This window comes from Lupinus angustifolius, chromosome LG08, assembly GCF_001865875.1.
Source record: "Lupinus angustifolius cultivar Tanjil chromosome LG08, LupAngTanjil_v1.0, whole genome shotgun sequence".
NCBI classification, from domain to species: domain Eukaryota; kingdom Viridiplantae; phylum Streptophyta; class Magnoliopsida; order Fabales; family Fabaceae; genus Lupinus; species Lupinus angustifolius.
Genome location: NC_032016.1, coordinates 17053195 through 17073194, shown reverse-complemented (window position 1 = coordinate 17073194; position 20000 = coordinate 17053195). Strand labels below are relative to the sequence as shown.

General features: G+C 35.7%; 2 protein-coding genes across 3 annotated transcripts; both read right to left on the bottom strand.

Annotated features, from left to right (window-relative positions):
• Positions 555–14752, bottom strand: LOC109354937 (notchless protein homolog). 2 transcript variants are annotated; one of them, XM_019597773.1, is made up of 13 exons: positions 14476–14752; positions 14235–14316; positions 14021–14110; positions 13684–13809; positions 13267–13394; positions 12615–12814; positions 12100–12163; positions 11074–11184; positions 10510–10647; positions 7778–7920; positions 7629–7683; positions 7481–7503; positions 555–639 (listed from the first exon to the last, which is right to left on the bottom strand). In XM_019597773.1, the coding sequence occupies exons 1-13, from the start codon at positions 14653–14655 to the stop codon at positions 597–599; spliced, it is 1383 nt and encodes a 460-aa protein (XP_019453318.1). In that variant the 5' UTR covers positions 14656–14752; the 3' UTR covers positions 555–596. The 2 variants fall into 2 exon arrangements, with proteins under 2 accessions (XP_019453318.1, XP_019453316.1); XM_019597771.1 differs by lacking the exon at positions 555–639 and adding an exon at positions 6794–7359 and having other exon boundaries at positions 7447–7503; positions 14476–14751.
• LOC109353944 (uncharacterized mitochondrial protein AtMg00810-like) lies at positions 15564–16866 on the bottom strand. Its single transcript, XM_019596299.1, has 3 exons — positions 16785–16866; positions 16037–16548; positions 15564–15902 (listed from the first exon to the last, which is right to left on the bottom strand). The coding sequence occupies exons 1-3, from the start codon at positions 16864–16866 to the stop codon at positions 15564–15566; spliced, it is 933 nt and encodes a 310-aa protein (XP_019451844.1).

Below are 20000 nucleotides of genomic sequence, written 5' to 3'. Positions count from 1 at the left end.
GTAATGCGTCCAAGATCATAACGAGCTTGACGGTGGACCACTGTCGTCCCATTCTTGAGTGAGCTAGAGTGCAGCCATCTTATCCACTAAACTAGCTAGAAGCTATTGCTTTGGGTCGAAGCACTAAAAGAAAAGGACTGGGAAACGCGGCAGCATAGGAACCATGGGACCCCTACTAGTAAAGGGAAAACGGAAGTGCGCGTTAGCCCTTTATTAGTAATGGAGGCTTTCTTTTTTTCATTCCCAGCGTGCCCCCCCCCCCATTAAGAAATAGGAGTCGTGGGACCTGGCTTGTCTTAATTATATAATATGGAAGGGTCGAGCGTCTTCAAACCTTCGCCTATCTATACTATAGTAAGGGGCCTTTTCATAATATGAAGGTCAGCTTCATAGCTCCAACCTAGACAAGGCCTTTTTTTTCCTTTTTTTTAGATTGGGTTGCTGGATACGGGATCCTCGTAGTAGGCTGGACCAAAGTCCAGCCGAGAGAGGGTAGCCTTTAGAAGCAACAAGTTGGGAAACCAATAGAACGCTTCGTGTTTTCTTATCTTCTTCCCGCCCTAGGAGTAGGAGTAGCACAAAAAGAGGGATTAGCATTATTGACCCAATGATAAACCACTAACACCTTCCTCGTTGGGGCTCCGCGCACTGGGAAAACGCTCTAGCGACGGGAAAGCGGCCACTAGTTACAAAGCTCCAATAAGGTATCGAGAGGGCTATCACAGTCAGGTGCGAAGCAATTACCCCCTCTTTTAAAAGTACCCCTCTTCCTATTTAGGGGGTTGAGGCGAGAAATGGCTTGATGAACCGTTCCGTTCGCCACGCACCGGCCCCATTCACTTGCTTATCGTAGAGGCTGTAAGTACACTGTGCCCCACAACTATGAATAGTCTAGTGATAGTGGGGTTGAAAGACAAGAGTGCTCGCCCTTTCTTTCATTTCAAGTAGGCCACTTTTTCCGGAACGCAGTCCGGGATAACCGTGACCGTGTAATAAATAATATATATAAATCTTCGATGCTGTCATTTCGAAATGTCCGCTTCAACCGCAGTTTAACCTCCAAAAAAGCAAAGTTGGCTTGACGAGCGCAGATGCGAGGAAGTGCAGATGCGATGAAGCGGCGGGAGCAATTAAAGAAAAAATATATTTCTTGTCCTTCTACTTAAGGGGCAAATAGAAGCGCTTTTGCTACTGAGAAAGTGAACGCGCGAAGGTTCAAGACTTAGTCGAGCGTTAGCGAAGCTAGATTCTCATAGAGAGGCGCTTCGAGTTAGCATAAATCACTGACAAGGATACTCATGAATTGAAAATTGATTTTTAAAGGTGATATTATTGGACTTGACTGAAACGATCTAAGAAGGAAGAAAGAATCTTGCTCCTGAGACCGCACAAGATAAATCAACTGTTCATATTGATACATCATCTCCAAAAATAGATTTGAAAATTTCCTATCATATTGAAATCCATGTTGTCCATGATAACCCCAATCATTCTTCTGCACAATACAATGTTATAAATCCTCAAGATTGGGAGAAGTTTAACGCCATCGAAGAAAAAATTAAAGCTATTGAGGAAGCAAGTCCCAATAGTTTGAAGGATATTACAAGCATTTATTTGGTCCCGAATGTGATATTACCACCAAAGTTCAAGATGCCCGAATTTGAGAAATATCAAGGAATTTTTTGTCATAGGGATTACCTCACCATGTTGCTAGGAAAATGACTCCCTATATCGAGGATGACAATCTACTAATCATGTCTTCCAGGAGAGCCTTACTAGAGATGTCATCACTTGGTACATGCGTCTCGAATGTTCTCATATCAAATGTTTCAAGGATTTGTGTAATGCTTTCCTTAAACAATACAACTATAATATTGATCAAGATCCTGATAGGATGCTACTCAAGAATATGTCTAAGAGAATTGATAACTATAGGCAAGAGAACTGAGAATCACTCCAGGAGCGACAAAATTTTGAAAAACTTAGCCAACAAGATAATCCAAAGTGATAATGCAAGTGATGATATGGTTGAGGAAACCACATTCATAGAGACCCTCAGCCAACCTCAAATGCCTTATTTTCCACAAGCATCATGTTATACTCTTACAAATGTTAAAGAAAGGCACTCCCGAAAGCGGAAAAGGAAAAGTTTGTATGCTCAGATCCCGATGTCATATTCTGAGTTATTACCGCAACTCATTCAAAGATTATCATTGACTCATATCCCCTCGAAGAAAGTGGAACCCCTATACCCACAAGGATTCAACCCAAATGCTAGTTGTGAATATCACACTAGGGCAATTAGTCATTTCACAGAGGATTGTGATAAATTAAAAAGCAAAATGCAATATCAGATTAACTCTAGATCGATTCGCTTTCAAGGGAATGTCTTAGTTTGAGAAATGCTTAAAGCATTCCAGGTTGTCGTCTTGGTACTAGCAAAATGATGTAATGTAACTCTATCGCTCTCCAAAGGTCTTTTTCCATTGATAAGAATTCATTTTCTAATGCACATCTTTTTAACGATTACATACTAATACATTGATCATAAAAATTTTCATTCCATGATTCATACCACAAAACCCATTCACCAAAAAAAAAACAAGTCAAACAAAATCAATTCATGCATTAATATGAGATGTTTATTTCAAAAGTTTAAATGAAAAGGAGGATGATGCAAGTGTAAGACCCAAAATGGTGCAGATTCTTAGGCAGATTTTTCTAATGACACAAGACATCTTTGAAAATCCCAAACACTATAAAGATATCCCTAGTCACCTCATTTGAGCCATAAGCTCTATGAAAGGAGTTTTTATTTCCTAAAGTACCCACAAAATATCAATTACCTTGGGCATGATAGTTTTTTCAATTGTTTTCCTTGACATTCAATTACAAAGAAATATATAACTCATCCTACACCATCATATATATCTAACCCTGAGGGTTAAAAAATCCTAATCAATTGAAATAAAATTGTTCATCGGTCAAAGTGCAAAATAACAGAAAATAAAAAAATACAAAAAGCCCGTTGTGATTTCAAAAATGAAAATCTCAAGCAAAATTCAAGGCAAATAAAGTGCACTATCAATGACTCTGCAAAGGAACAATTCAAAATCCTCTCGAGAAGATTATCGCCTAAATATTAGACTTTCACCCATTCCATCACAAAAATTCAAAATAAAAGTAGTTGAATGTCATGTCTAGAAAACTATTGAAATAAGACAATGGAGAAAGGAGAACGTAGAAAGGGGTTTGGGAAACACATTTTCGAGCCTTATGCTTTTTCTTGGTAACTCTAAGTCAGGCCACGATACAAGCACAAAAGACCTTGTCGAGGATTTGATTTGCCTAAGGTATACACACTAGGGCAGAGAAACGCTAACTCTAATAAATCTCAAAAAGTTTGATAAAACATTTCATTTTAATGCATGAGATTAAATCCTAATCTCTCAACATCACCACCACCATATCAACAATCAAAACCTAAAAACAAAACCCAGATTTTCATGATCATTGGTTTTTGTATTTCTTTTTAAAGAATTGTGCACGGAGAATGCACATGACAATTGAAGATCGAGAAGGATGTAAGTCCAAATTGGGGCAATTTATGGGGGCTGATATCATTTCTCGAATGAAAGTACCAAGAACCCTATAACTGGGGCAAGGTTGGAGTTTTTCATCATAGATCAGTCCAAAATCCCTCAACCACGCAAATGCAAGATCTTGTATCCTTGCTTTTAAACTTCAAGGGTGACTCATGCTTTAATGCACTTATGACTATCACGCTTAAGGATGTTCAAAATAGTGAAAGCACACAAAAACAAAAAAACAAAAAGAAAAGAGTGTTAGGTTAAAAACTCACAAGGGTAACCTAAGAAAATGAGAGCGACGCTAGGTATTATGGGAAAAATTTAGGAAAAAGAAATGAACACCCTCGAGTGAAAATTAACTATTGGTCATCCTCAACCATGCAAACTGGGGTAGATTTTTTGAAGTGTGAGTCATATCCTCTGTTTGGAAAGATTCTGAATATTCTTGAAGTGTGATTTATCAGTAAGATTTATAAATAATTTTTTATTTATGATTTATAATTATTTTTCTTTTTTATTAGTAATAAATATTTAATTATAATTAAATATTAATCATGAATATTTTTCTACTAAGATAATTTCACTTAATTTCAATCAAATAGTCTCTTGAATATCTCTAATAAGAAATCTTTGGAATCTTATGATTCATTTGATACTACTCATAATTTATGAATTCAATCAAATAATTTAACATTTCAACTATGTGAAGAAGATTTTCTTATTGATCTTGATTAGGTTGTGATGACTATGCCAACATCAATAAAGAAGAAGAAATTTGAAGACTTTGTAAATTGGAAAGCTCAAAATTAATAGATAAGGTATATTGTTTTCTAGTTTAAAGTCTTAACTTATAGTGGGTATATATCTGTTATTTCACTCATTTGTGTCACTCCATGTTCTAGGGGATATGATTGGTCAAAAAAATATTTAATAATTGCAATTTTAACTTATATTTTTTTCAATCATTCAAAGGTGATAATATATGGGGTGGTATAAAAAGTGGTACAACAAATGAGCTCCTCTTATAGTTCATTTTAATTATGGTATCACACAATACTCATGAAAATTGTTTTTCTAAGTTTTAACATGATGAAAAATATTAATAAGGTTTTTACAAGGGGTTTAGAAAACCAAATAATAGGTTATTTGAAACATAATAATATCTTATTTGAAACAAAATAACATGTTACCTAACTGAAGAGAATGATCCAATAAACGATTACTAAGGTGGGAAATCGATTATTGAGTGGACAATAAAGTCCAATAACAGATTACTCTATGTTGGAAATGTGTTTCCAAATTTGAAACTCAAGTAGTACATACCCAAACAAAACAGTATATTTTTAAGCATTTTATACCTCCTCCAATGGATCTTGAAATCTCTCTAAACTCTATATATCATTCTAAGTTTTTGAAAACAATACAACACTTTTGAAAGAATTTCCATTTGCAAATATATCATAAGTTTTTCAAAAAAAAGTTGAAGTAAAACTTTACAATTTCATACTTTCTGGAAAACAAAAGTTTAATGTGATATTAACTTTAGAGTATTCTAGAAAAGGATCTGAACATCATTAGATTAAGTATAGTAACTCTTGGCCAACCAGAAAAAAGTTTTCTGCTATTGTATTAAATCAAAACGTCACTAGCGGTTTTGCGCGATTATATAAAAAGAAAGTGATATGCCTTCTATTGGAAATTGAGTGTTATACAATAGAGTCTTGGTATGAGAGTTTGTAAAAAAACTCAACACAAAGTCAAAATATCTTGAATCATAAAGAAAAAGAGACTCAGTGAAGCTTTCAGTTGAAGAAGATAAACCGGTATACATGTTGGTGTGAATCTCTCTATCATTATATCCTTTAATTTTCTGCAACAATTCTTCTAGGCTTCCGTTGAAAATTTTGAATAATCGTTTAAAATATGACGATATTGTTAGGAACTTAATTCGTCCCGCACTCTTAGACTATTATCTAGTGTTTACAAACTAGAAGATTCAGACCACCATCGATCACACATTCACCATTAGCAACTCGAAGAACATTCTGAAAATATCAAACATGTGGTTGAATGTGTCAATTGTTCACTTCGAATTATTGTCGAATGAGACAGTTGGGGCTTATCGTGTAGAACAATAGAGATTGTTGTGGTGGATGCTAATCGTGTGAGACGATGAAAGGTTTTAGGATTCAATGATGAATAGAATTCAAATCCTATAAACATCTTGATAAGACTATACTTCTCATATCATATTATACAGCTGGGATTCAATTAAGAAAAGGAATCCACACCCGCAACAAAATGGTTCCCAAATGTTAAACAATGTCAAAGATTTTGTTACTGTTTTACTTTGATATGGTGCGAGGCAATGCCTTGCCTATCCATAATCCTTTAGAAAATATATTTATTAAAATTATATTTATAATAATTAAGAAAGCTTTTAGCAGAAAAAAAACTGAAATGGATTAACTTGGTTTAGTCCCAAATGTGAGGTTATATATCCTAGTTTGTACTTGAGTTTTGGAAAAGAATAAAAAGAAAGTGAGACTTCAAAATCATCTCAAATATATTTCATAACTTACAAACATTTTTATTTATTCGATTATTCTCCAAAAAGCCAACTCACAAATAGATTGTATGATCTAACATTTTTTTACATTGTAAAATGCTTGATGTAGTTGTACAACACTTGCATGATGGATTCCTTGAGAATTTAATGTACAACTAATCATCTATCCAAACAACTCCTTAATCTGAAAAGGGGAAAAAGAAACTGAGAGCTGTAAATTGATGAGGCAATCTCTAGCCCTAGTATTCCACCAATTGCAATATAATATAAGGATAATGATTTTCAATATTCTAAAAACATGAGCATAACTTATTTTTTCCTTCTACCATTCCTCCATGTGAGAGTTTCATATATTATCCCAAAGTTTATATGACTATATGTACCACTCATTTTTTATTGGTTAGAAAAATAAAACATAAATTAAATATATATTAACTTTATTTTTTCTAACTAATGAGAATAAAAAAATACATAAAGGGATAAAAATCTTGGAATAGAAGATGTGTTTCCTCGAGGTTTTACTATGTTCACCGGACAAACTACTAAACAAAATAAACAAAGCAGTAACAACATGATAAACAATAGATAAAGATGATCATCTCAATATTCCTCCATAATGAATAAAACAGAAGTCATTAAACACATCTCCAGTAAATCTAATATTCTTAATGAAAGTGTGAAGGAGAATAGACATGCATAAAAGACATCTACAATATCAACTACTTGTCCCAATAACAACCAAAATTAATCAAAATTCTAACACTACTCAAATGTCCAATCCATTATTGAGCAAGTAATTAGAGCTTCCAAGTTTTCTTGTAAAGTATCACTTCAAATCAAACAAAAATAGAGCAGCACAGTCTATTATAAGTATATGAGGCCACCAGACAATTCAATCAGCTTCTTTACCATTGTTCTGAGATTCAACTTCAGCAATTTTTCTTCAACCACCTTTTCTTCAGCAACTTTCATACAATTGTATTTGTCCATATAATTTAATTATGATCTCGCATTTACGTATTATCCAGGCATTGATTTCCATGAAATCCATGCAATAGCAACACCAGGGAAGCAAACCAAATGTATATTCCTAATAGTATGCATCCAAAACTTAGTCTAGCCCATCCACAACTTTAATACTTTATCCTTACCACCTGATGCAACCTTCTCTCCATCTGGGCTCCAGTCAACAGAAAAAACCTTTCCCGAAAGAAAATAGACTCAGATTAATCACCAGAACAAAAAAATAAGTTTTAAAAAACTGATCCATTTTTTGCTGTGACATACCTCGTCGGCATGGCCTGGAAGATCTTGCTTCAACTTCCGAGTCCGAATATCCCAAACCTTGATTACCAAATACCAATCACAACGAATAGTAAAGATCTTGCTTTGCAAATGAAGTTTGATGTATTCTGATTACAAACCAAACTATAGATCCTTCATTGAAAGAAAAGGGAAAATACACTTACCTTCAGTGTAGAATCTTTGCTGCCACTTAATAGAAGCCTACTGTCTGCAGACCAGCTGTACATAAAATCACAATATACTGAATTGCAATTCTAAATGAAATATATTTGGCGTCCAGAAGTGATTAGACTGAATAACTTATTTTTTTTACCTGATCTGATAAACAGGCCCAACATGGCCACGAAAGGCAGCAACAAATTTCCCAGTAGTGCCATTCCATAACTTCACAGATTTATCGAAAGATGCACTTGCAACCCATTGCCCATCGGGTGAAAAATAGACATGGTTCACAAGCTGTAACAGCAAACAAGTTTAGCTTTTATTATTAAGCCTAAAAAGATTGAATGCACTTATAAACAAAATTCAAAATTAATAAATTAATTGGCTTAATAAAGTTTCTAGTCCTTGTAAATAGGGCTCATTTTGGATTAAGTCCCTATAATTTTTGTTTTTCATGGTTATGGTACCTGCGGTATGAAAACTTTAGTATTTAGTCCTCTCATTAGCCCAAATCTGTTAAGTAGTGATATGGCAGTCGGAAAGCAACCTCACTCACACCACATGGCATTAAAAAACTTATTTTCTTTATTTTATTTTACAATTAAAAAATACTTAAAATGTCTGCCCCTTCGACCTCAAGCTTTTATCTTCAAGTGCCATTTCTAAGAGTAATAATACCTAGTGCTCTCTGAGTAGAGTTTGACAATCCCAAACAAAGAAAGATACACAAACAAAAGCAATGAAGAGCATAGGTAGACTTTTTGGTCTCTTGTGATAACGTGAAGGGTGGGAAGACCTTCATTCCGTACTGTACTTGCAGATCTGTTCCTCTACCCATTTCCAACAAAACCTAGGAACCAAATATCTAAGTTTTGGATTTGTGTTAGAGAGAAAGAGCACGGGTTGTTGTTTGTTGGTGGCAAACAAATAAAACATCTTTACTTAAAATCCATGATTGTTCATTTGATGCAGTTCGGAACACAAGGAACAAAAGATGTTTGGGGTCTTATAATAAATTAATAATTGAATTAGTGAAAGTAATGAATGGAAAAGAACAAGTACATGGACATGAAGTGTAAGATACAAAATTAGCACCAAACCAATTAAATCCAATTCAAAGTGTTGGAACTTGGTTGTGGGTGTGAAATCTAAAAAACTCTGAAGTCCCACATGGTAGAGTTTGAAAGAAAACAACTCACGAGTCCCACATTAGAGAGACTAGGAACATGGAAAAAATCTCATGTTATAAATAAAAGTATTTTATCTTTATGTTTTCTTGCCCCAAGTTGAATGCGCTTTCATTCAACTTTTTCTTTCTCCCTCATATTTTTCGTCAATGCATTTCCGACAAACTTCTCCCCCTTTCTTTCCTTGGCACTAAGAAATGACACAGGCAGCCATAGTGTGAGAATTTCGAGAACTATGGTAGTCAGTATTAAGGGAAAAGAATTGGCACAGGTAGTCATATTCTGAGAATTTTGAGAACTGACACTAGTAGTCAGTATTGGGGAAAAAGAATTGGCACAGCCGCACGGGTAGCCATATTGTGGGCATTTTGAGAACTGACATTAGTAGTCAGTATTGTGGGAAAAGAATTAAGCACAGGTAACCATATCGTGGATATTTTGAGAAGTGGCACTGGTAGCCATATTATGGTGGATGCATTCGAGATCGGTTCTTACAGTGTAGTAAGAATTCGATAATAGAGATATGGGCTGCTTTATCCTGGGGACGGCGTGGTTGATAGTCTGCTTGCACATTTTGGACAGTGTCACGAAACGTTTTAAAGAGAACAACATGATCATGACTCAGCTAGTAAGTATTATTTCGTGTCATTTAGAATTGTTGCAAGCTACGGTAACAACACAAAAGGATGAGAGGAGACTTGTTCAATGTCAGCCATGGACACTTGGGTCCTATTAAACTCAAATCAAGTTTGTTAGATTTGGGGTAGTTTGTCCGGTGTTTCTCACAAGAGGCAGAAATTGAGTTGGAGCGACCACTCTTAACATGATGATAATTTAGGGCTTAAAGAAGATTGAGAGGGAGAAGAAGAGAACGAAGACAGATATTATTTTCTTACAGAAAATGAAATATAGAAAGGTTTTTCAAAATTAAAAAATAAAATAAATAAAAAACAATCAAGCCTTAGTTTCACCAGGTAGGGTCGGCTACATGAATCGAATGATACCATAATGCTCTATCATAAATCATGTCCATTGACGAAACGTTGATCTCTAAATATTTTCTAATAGCTTTGCCTATGGGTTCTTTAGTCCCCTACCTCTAGAAATTGGACTAACTTTCATTTGATCTACTCTCCTTATTAAGGCTTCTAACACATGTCCAAATCACCTAAGGCATGATTCTACCATTTTTCTAATTTCTACAATAGAAGCCACCCAAACTTTCTTTCTAATGCATTTACACGGACCTGATCCAAAACAAGCCCTATTTATAAGGATGAGAAACATATTTAAGCCAATTGTAACTGAACTTTCATAACAAGAAAACCAATTTCAACTAACATAATAATAACAATTAACGATTAATAACTAAAGAAATAGACAATTGCAAATATTTGTAATTATAATTTGGATCAAACAAGATGTGGCACAACCTTCAATGCCTCAATGAGTCCGGACTTTTGAGGCTGCCCAAAAAAAGGTTCTCCGCATTGTTTAAAAAAAACTTCTTAAGTCATTTTTTACAAGTTCCAAGAAGCCATACTACAGAGAAAATTCTTGCAAAATTTATTTCTACTGAAACACTAATACAAACTGAGGTCACATTGCAATTTGAAGAAAAGTATATTATGATTGATTCTCTCTCATTGGTATATTTTAAAACTTTTATAGAAAAGTAAAAGAAAAAAAGTTGTACCTGCTGATGTCCTGTCATGCGTGTTTTGGGGTGCTTGCTGACGAAGGGTTCCCAAAGAAACATGGTAAAATCATCAGATCCTGAAACCAACCTTTCAGGTGCATTGCCTCTCATTTTGTTGTACCTTTCAAGGGCAACCTACATAGAGAAGAAACATGTTAAAATAAAAATAAAAACAGGAAATGGGAGAAAAAACAAATAAAAAACCGATGATAAGTGACTACTCAAATAATAACAATGAAAAAAAACTAGACAACTAAAAGGAGAAGGAGACAATAGATCAAAACTACCCTAAAGGTTCAATATAATAAATATCAGGTGAAAGACAAAGGTTACAAAAAACATCATTCTCAGCTAAAAACAATGTGAGTCTCAGGACCATGTGGAAAGTGTCAACCAGAACAAGAGTTCAAACTTCAAGCATAGTTATAGTCACATGAATCATGGTCCAGTTCTATAAACCTGCCAGTCTAGGTTGGGTTATCAATCTGACCACCCAGGGTCAGCCACATTAAGTCACTGGTTCAAAGGGCTAACATTATTATTAAACAAATTAACAGTTACCTGCTTCATTTCCTCTGGGGATGAATATTGTTTTCCAGTATGATCAAAAGCTCCAGTACGAAGAACATACTCCGTGCTCAATGCCAAAGAATTAACCCAATGCCCATGTCCCTAAAATACAACAATAAGCTTTAATCCCATGTCCCTAAAATAAATACCAAAATATGAAGAAAATGATACATAAAAAATAATGACAGTAAACTGATATCGCACTGACAAAACTGTGTTGAACATCTGCCGGGAGTTAACACAGAAAATACAGGGACAAGCAAAGTATACGATGCAACAACAGAAAAATGATCCTCAGATTCATGTATACCAGAATTGTTCTTGTTATTCTATAATAAACTTCTTCAAACAAAATTTTACATGAAAATGAAACTTTTTATATTGTTTTTAACATGGATGAACATAAAACCAAAGTATATGTAAAATGATTTAGTCTTGATCTTTTATTATTTTACATTAACAAAAAGAGTTTGACTATCGCAATTTCACAAAAACTACCTGAAACAGTCAAACTTGTAGATGATGTGTCATTGTCAACACATAATATGATAGTATAAAACTAGCAATGAATCAAAATTACAGTCATAGCAGAATCATTCAAGAATCAAGATATAATGTAAAAGATGAACCTGAAGAAAGAGATTGGACTAGTCACTAATTACAGTCATAGTAAAACACATTTTGCTGAAATCATGATTTCTGGCTTCTTAGGTCAACTACTCATCAGAGCAGGGAAGGTGGCAATGGAATATAGGGGTTTGGGGATGGAGTATATTCACCCAAAAAATAGAAAAGTTGACATGCATTTAACTCGCTCAACAAAATTTCTATATATAGAAATTTCAATCCTTGGCTACGTCTATTAGAGAGAAGTCTCATGAAAGTTATCCAAATAAATTAAATTAAGAAAAGTTGGCACCAAATGAGAAACACGGGTCAAGCAAAATAATAACCAAGCCAAAAACAAGCACATAAACATATTGAAAAATACTACCACCCTGAAGGGATGAGACTCACCTTCAATTCACGAATTAATTTCCCTTGTGTAGTTTCCCAAACTTTGATAGTACAATCCTGGGAGCTGTAAAAGTGTGGATTTATAATCAGTCAATAATTTAAAGAAAAATGGGGAACTCTAACACTCACCACCTTGACAATCGGGATTAATTGAATTATTAAATTTAAAAGTTTGCAAGTAAGACTCTGAACTGAGATAGAAAAGATGGGCTAAAATCATAAAATAGGAATTTATCAAAAATAAGTTTTTCTTTACTCCCAAAGGAATAGGGGAATGAATTGTGAAATATCAAAGTACAGTAGATTTCAAGAAAACACAATAAAACCACAATGGCTAAATGAAATGTGTCTTCTACTCTTCTGTAAACATAAATTTAAAACATCTCTCTCAACGAGAACTTTTATAACAGCAACGATACTCAATAATGTCCCAATTTATGCAATATATAAATTTGAGTATAGATAAAAGTTGACTAAAGTTTAGAATAAGTAAGAAGGAAAGAGGGAGAGAATACCCTGTATAAATCACACCATCTCCTCCCCATTTGACACATGTTACTGCAAGTGTATGGCCACTGAGAACTATAACACATCTCTTTAAAGATATATCCCATATACGAGCGTCACCATCTTTGCTGGCACTTACAAAGCGACGACAAGGAGTATTCAGATGGGCAGGTTCCGAAGAGATACCAGTAATCCATTTCTTGTGACCCTACAATTAGATTACAATAGTTCACATTATGTACTTCGAGAAACATTATAGCATCAAAATGCTTTTTGAAAAACACATGCTTTCAAAGAAACTACTCTCAAAACCCAAATAAGTAACATCTAAAATATCTCCATAGCCCATAACAACTGTATTTTCTCAAGAAACCCTGACATAATAATGGATGATGGTCTTTTATCTATAATCTTTAACACAGGCCAAAACAAGTGTGGATAAGAGTAACCTGTCCACCCAAAGAGTGAAAAACACCCTTCTATTCTAGTATCCAGCCATAGAAAACTTGTGAGTCACTAGATCCCAAAAGAAGTAGCTTACCACCCAAATGATTTTTAATAGTGCATATGCATCATAAGATAAAATACATTCCCACATTAACAGAAAAAAACTGAAAAGCTTTTATAATAGTAATTGGTACTCATGGTTTAAGACTTTACAGTAAGTGGGTTGCTTAATGACTTTCCAGTTTGTGGATCCCAACACTGAAGTTCTCCAGACTTGCTCCCACTTACGAGATACTTGCCATCTGGTGACCATGCAATACAAAGCACCCAATTCTTGTGTCCTGCACAAAAATATAAACACTGTCAATAGATATATGGCATATTACCATTAAAAATGCAAACGAGTGCATGCGATAAACTAACCGCATGAAATAGCTTTAGCCTACACAATCCATCAGGAGTTTCTTTCTAACAAACAATTTAATCACAACCATAACCCATGGATTTTATCATCTTTTTTATTGTGTGCATGCCATGAATCAACAATTGCTTTGTTTTTGTTAGAAATAAAGATGAAAATGTTAGGATTGGCATACACGAAGAATAACTCATCATCATTAAATGTCAAACCTGTGCATGTGTACATCGGTGTCTGAGTGCCTATGTCCCAAAAACGAACGGTTGTATCACCAGAACCACTTGCCAGCTGTCGCCCATCAGGACTGAAGGCAACAGTCAATACAGCTTCCCCATGACCTACAATTTTTCCAACTAAAATGAATCCAATCGAATATGACATTGACAAAAACACAATAATCATTGAAGAGCGAAACCATATTGTTGTTCATCACAACTTATCATTACACGCTAAGCATAATCTTTCATTGGATAAAAATTTCACATACAGCACAGTAGTAGTACCATAACATGGATGGAATAAAATAAAACTCTATCATGTATTTCATACCGGAAATAGTTGCTGAACAACGACTCACAGGACGAATCCGAAAAATAGCTTGAGGTTGGCAAACTATAGGCAATGCCTTCTCCACCGAGACTGCAAAAATGTAAAAAAAAAAAGACATTAGTAACAACTAACAAAACAACAAGCGAATAGAAAATAACTAAGTGCAATTTTTGAATTAGTTATAAAATAATTCAATCACACACTAATTACTAGCCTTTGTTTTTCTGCAAGTAGGTTGAAAGTGGCACAACAAGCTCCTCATCTGATATGTAGAAAGAATATGGTAATCTCTCCTCCTAAAATCAAACAAACATATAATCAGTATTAAAAAAGCGGCTCAGTACACGAGAACGAGATAGCGAGGTCCGGGAAAGGTAGATATAACGGAATCAAATTGATGTATTATAATTATAATAAAATGAAGTGGAGGAAAAAGAAAGAGGGGTTTATTTTACATTGTTGAGAAGCTTATTAACAATCTGTTGAAGCTGTTGTGGGCCAGCGTTCTGAGGTAGGTACATGGGTGCTCCCAAAGGAGTAGCGTCTGGGTCTGTCAAAAGGCACATGACGTTGTTGATTATCTCCCTCTCCTCCATCGCCACCGCCGCCGCCGCCGTTTCTGTCTTTGCCTCCATTATTTTCTAGATTCCTTTCAATGTTTTTCTTTGTGTCTAGGGTAGTAAGTGGCGGTGGTGCGCGAGTTGAGAGGGTTTTGTTACGATTTAAGGATTAATTTTGTTAGGGTTTAATGATTAATAAATAAAGTAAAAAGGTATACTTCACCATTATGCATAAATCTCTTTCGGAGTTTATGATAATAAATATCATTATCAGAAATCTAATATTTTATTTTACATCATTAGACCACCACTTTGTTGGTTAACACTTTATTTGGCACAAGTGATTTTGGGAGTTTTTTTTGTACTACTAAGGGTGTCCTTTCACATTTTTGGTAAGGAACTAATCTCTTTCGGAGTTCGTGACTGTCTCTTCCAACAAATGTCGCTCTATCGAATCAAACTTTTGACCCTAGAGATCCAGTAGAGCCTTACACTACTAGACCAACGCCTTGTTGGTTGAGAGTTGAGAAAAAGAGGTGAGAGTTTCCCATTTTTCTTTTCAAAATAGAATACAAATTGTAGAGTATATCATTTGTTTTGTTTGGTTGAGAAGAGAAAGAGGTAGAATAATATAAGTTGTCATTTTGATAATTTTACTAAAGGAAATCAAATTTTAATTTGCATTGATAATAATCAAGAGTATATATACAATTGTAATACGTAACGTCAAACCTAGGTTAATAATTACAATAAACCAAACTGAATTATAAGGAGAATATTTTATTATATCACACTCTCGCAGTTGAAGCGAGAGGCTCACGGATGTTTAGACTGGTCCGAAATTCATCAAAAAGAACTCTAGTAGGCCTTTGGTGAAGATATCAACAATCTGGTGGCAGGAAGGTACATGAGGAACGTGTGTCTGGTCGTGGGCAACCTTTTTCCCGAATAAAGTGAATATCCATCTCAATATGTTTAGTACGCTAATGTTGCACAAGATTACCAGATAGATAGATGACACTAACATTATCACAGTACACCAAAGTGGTTTGGGGGAGTGGAAAATGAAGCTCCAAGATAAGGTTGTTGAGCCAACATGATTCAGAAACAACATTTGCAACACACATGTACTCAGCCTCTGCACTAGAACGAGAGAGAGTAGGTTGTCTCTTTGAAGACCAGGAAATGAGGTTGTCACGAAGAAACACACAATAAGTAGATGTGGAGCGTCTAGTGTTAGGACATCCACGCCAATCAGCATTAGTATAAGAAACAAGTTTTTCAGTAGGGGTGGATAGAGATGCAAGCCAAAGTGCAATGTACTTTGTACATAGTGCAGGATGCGCTTCAAAGCAAGCATATGCTCGGTGTGAGGAGCATGCATATGAAGGCAGTCGTGCTGAATAACATAGGAGATATCAGGGCGAGTGAAAGTGAGATACTGCAAGGCACTTACAAGACTCTGATACATGGTGGGATCCTCATAAGGAGTGCCATATGAGGTGATGATGAGCTTATGCTTAGCGTCAACTGGAGTGGCAGAAGGTTTGTAGGAGTCCATACTAGCCCGAGCAATGATCTCACTAGCATAAGTGCTCTGATTGAGAAAAAGACCACATGCATGTATGATAACTGTAATACCCAAAAAATAACTTAGGGGTCCAAAATCCTTCATAGCAAATTCAGAGGCGAGGAGAGCCATAATGGATTTGCGAAGGTCATGGGAGGAAATGATGAGTATAATGTCATCAACATACAACAAAATGTAGGACAAGGCATCACCATGCTGATAGATGAAGAGTGAAAGGTTAGATGTGTTATGCTGAAAACCAATGGATGAGACATATTCAGCAAAGCGCTGGTACGAGGAACGAGGTGCTTGCTTGAGACCATAGAGGGACTTCTTCAAGCGGCAAACATAATCTAAGTGATGAGGGTCATGGAAACCCATGGGTTGATGCATGTAGACTGCCTCATGGAGATCACCATGAAAAAAGCATTATGAACATCCAATTGATGTATGGGCCATGAGCGGGAGAAAGCAATAGTGAGGATTATCCGAATGGTTACTAGTTTCACCACCGGGCTGAATGTCTCTTCATAATCCACACCTGCAATCTAAGACCTGCCATCACCTACAAGATGAGCCTTATAGCACTCAAAAGAACCATTAGATTTCTTCTTATGACGAAAAATCCACATACAATGAACAATATTAACATTACAAGGTTGAAGAACTAACTCCCACGTCTTATTACTAATAAGACCATCAAATTCAGACTGCATAGCGGACTTCTAATTTGGGTCAGATAAGGCTATCTTGTGATTTTTAGGGATGGAAGATATGGTTGGATCAATTATGGAAGTAGACAGGCTGAAAGGCTTTATGGATTTAATAAAATCTTTCATGTTACGGCTGGCCATGGTTCGAGTAGGAGGTGGCAGTGGGACAGGCGATGGTTTTGAGGATGGGTTGCCGGAAAGTGAGGCACTAGTGGATGGTGAGGAGGGAGCTGAGGACGTAGGCTGGTTGATGGGCATGGGTGCTAGACTAGCTGGCTCAGCTACAAGAGGCTGCAAAGATTGATTTTGCCACTAATGTACAATGTAAGGATGTAAGTCATAATTTAAAAAATCATAAGCAGTAGGAGGAGGAAGGTGTAAAGTGGCAAAATGAAATTGAGTCTCATCAAAGATAACATGTCGCGATATGATTATTTTTCTATTTTCCAAATCAAAACACTTATAACCATGATGATTCAACAGATAACCTAAGAAGACACACAGAGTCGAGCGTGGTTGTAACTTATTAATGGTAGTCAAATGAAAGAGAGGATAATAGAGACAACCAAAGACGCGCAAGTGAGTGTGTGTAGGATCCCGGTGATAAAGAAGTTGTGTAGGGCATTGATTGGAAAGTGTTTTGCGGGGAAGAATATTTCAGAGATAAGTTGTCATTTGTAGCGCATGATGCCAAAAAGAGAATGGTACAGACGAATGAACCAAAAGAGAGCGAATCATGTTATTAATTGTGCATATTTTTCATTCTGCTTTATCGTTTTGGGAAGATCTGTAAGGGAAAGAGAAACGAAAAATAAAACCGTTAGCATCACAAAATTTATGAAATAATTAATTGCCGCACTCACGTCCGTTATCAAAAAATAAGACCGTTTGAGAAAATTGTGTACGAAACTAATTAGTAAGAGAAGTAAACATATCAAAAACTTGGGATTTCTTACTAAGAGAAAACGTCCACAGAAAATCAAAATAATCATCCAAAAACAACACATGATATTTATGACTAGTAGTGCTCAAAATAGGAGAGGTCCATAAATCACTATGTAAAATGTCAAAGAGCATCAAATTAGTAATGTTAGATGGATAAAAAGGCAACTTAACATGTTTGCCCAAAACACAAGAGTCACAAACAATAGATGAATTCAAAGATTCACTACAAATGAACTTATTTCTATTAAGGGAATGTAAAACAAAAGTGCTAGGATGTCCAAGATGATTGTGCCATAGACCAGAAGCAAGAGCATCAAAATTAGAAGGAGTGATAAGTGCCAAAAATGCCTAAATTTCATACACTTTTTTTGACACTTATCCTTGACAAAATTGAGAAAACCAACTTAATTCAACACTTTTTGGATAAAATATCACAATCTTGTATATATGCTTTGTGTATTTATTTTGTAGGATTTAGGTGGAAAAGAGAAGAATTAATCAAGTGCAAGCAAAGTGCTCAAAATAGGCCAAAATAATCCACACATGACATGTTTAAGCTTGACATGGTAAGCTATGTGCTTAGCCTTAAGCATGACTAAACAACTTGGCCTATGTCGAAAGTATGAAGTCAACATGAAGTTGCTCACTAAGCAGCTTAGCTTGGACCAAACCCAAGTCTAACTGACCTGAACACCAACCTGGCATGGTCAAACCCAACCTGGCCCGGTCAAACCCACTTGACACGGTGAAAACACAAGCCTGGCACAAGCCAACCTGCTCAAGCAGACAGCATCTTGGAGCACCTTGACCGCCCAGCTTGGAACCACACACCTGACCAGATCAGCAAGCACCAAGCCACATCACCATCAACATGGTCAAAGCTGCTCAAGCGCGCAGCATAGCGGTGCCACATAGGAGCTTGGCGGTATGCACCTAGCAACTTGGTCAAGTTGACTTCGTCACCAAGCAACCATGACCTCACTCCAAGTAGCCTCCATAGGCTTTTCAAAGGTAGCTCACAATAGCTGGGCCAATAGCTCACACATAGCTTGGGTGACTCAGCCCCAAGCAGGTGATTAAGCTGCTTGGCCAAGTGACCAAACCCATGTTGAAGGGTTTGCTGAGCAGCTTGGCAGTCAAAGAGAGGAGCTTGGCGGTGGCAGAGAACTTCTATAAATATGAGCCACTTCAAGGATTAAAATACACATTCATACACTCCATTCTTCACATACTTTCTCTCAAATCCGAATTCTCTCTTCTTCCACATTTTCTTCCTTGTAATTTCTTGGAGAATTTCTAATCCAAAGTAGTTTAGGTAAGTTTATTTTGTAGTTTCTTCTTAATTCTTTAAGTTTTGGTTGAGTTTTAATTCTTTATGAAGTTCTTAATGCAGTTTTAGCTTGATCACCTAAAACTTGATTTAAAGATCCAAAAATGCTTCTTCTCAAAGAGTCGAGAAGTGAACTAAAAAGTATAACCTACACCTTAGTTCATTTTCCACATCACGCATCTATTTTAAGAAACTTATGTTCAAGGCTAAATAAAGTTAATGGAGCCTGAAGTAGGGTGTGACAACCTGTTGAAAGAGTTTTTTAGAGGTTTTCCCCTTCAACAAATTGTCCCCGGCAACGGCGCCAATTTGTTGAAAGAGTTATTTGAGAGGTTTTCCCCCTCAACAAATTGTCCTCGGCAGCGGCGCCAATTTGTTGAAAGGCGAACTCTTCTCTTCGGTGTGTTTTCTTTATTTGGTTAAGTAAGTGAACTCAGTTTTATTCTTTGTTCGCCATCTCAGTTTTGTTGAAATAAATTACAACGTCAGTATAATGGTTTCAAGAATATTCCAGTTACAACTTACTTATAATAATCATGTGAATAAGTTATTCCTTCTTTGACCCATCTCGGCTCTGTTAGAATAAATTCTAACGCCGGTACAATGGTACCGAAGCAATCCCCTATTACATAATTATTAAGTACCTTTGAATTCCATCTCGGTTTTGTGGAATAAATTTCAACACTGGTTTAACGGTATTCTAATGTACAAAAGTGATGAATGGTTAGTTGTTAGAAATAAATAAATGAATAAAGAACAAAAGAATAATAAAGTTAAGTGACCTTTATTTATTTACTCCCATTCGGGTTTCTTTTATTAACAAACCAAACTTCTTCCTTAAGGAAGGTTGGTATTAAAGAAT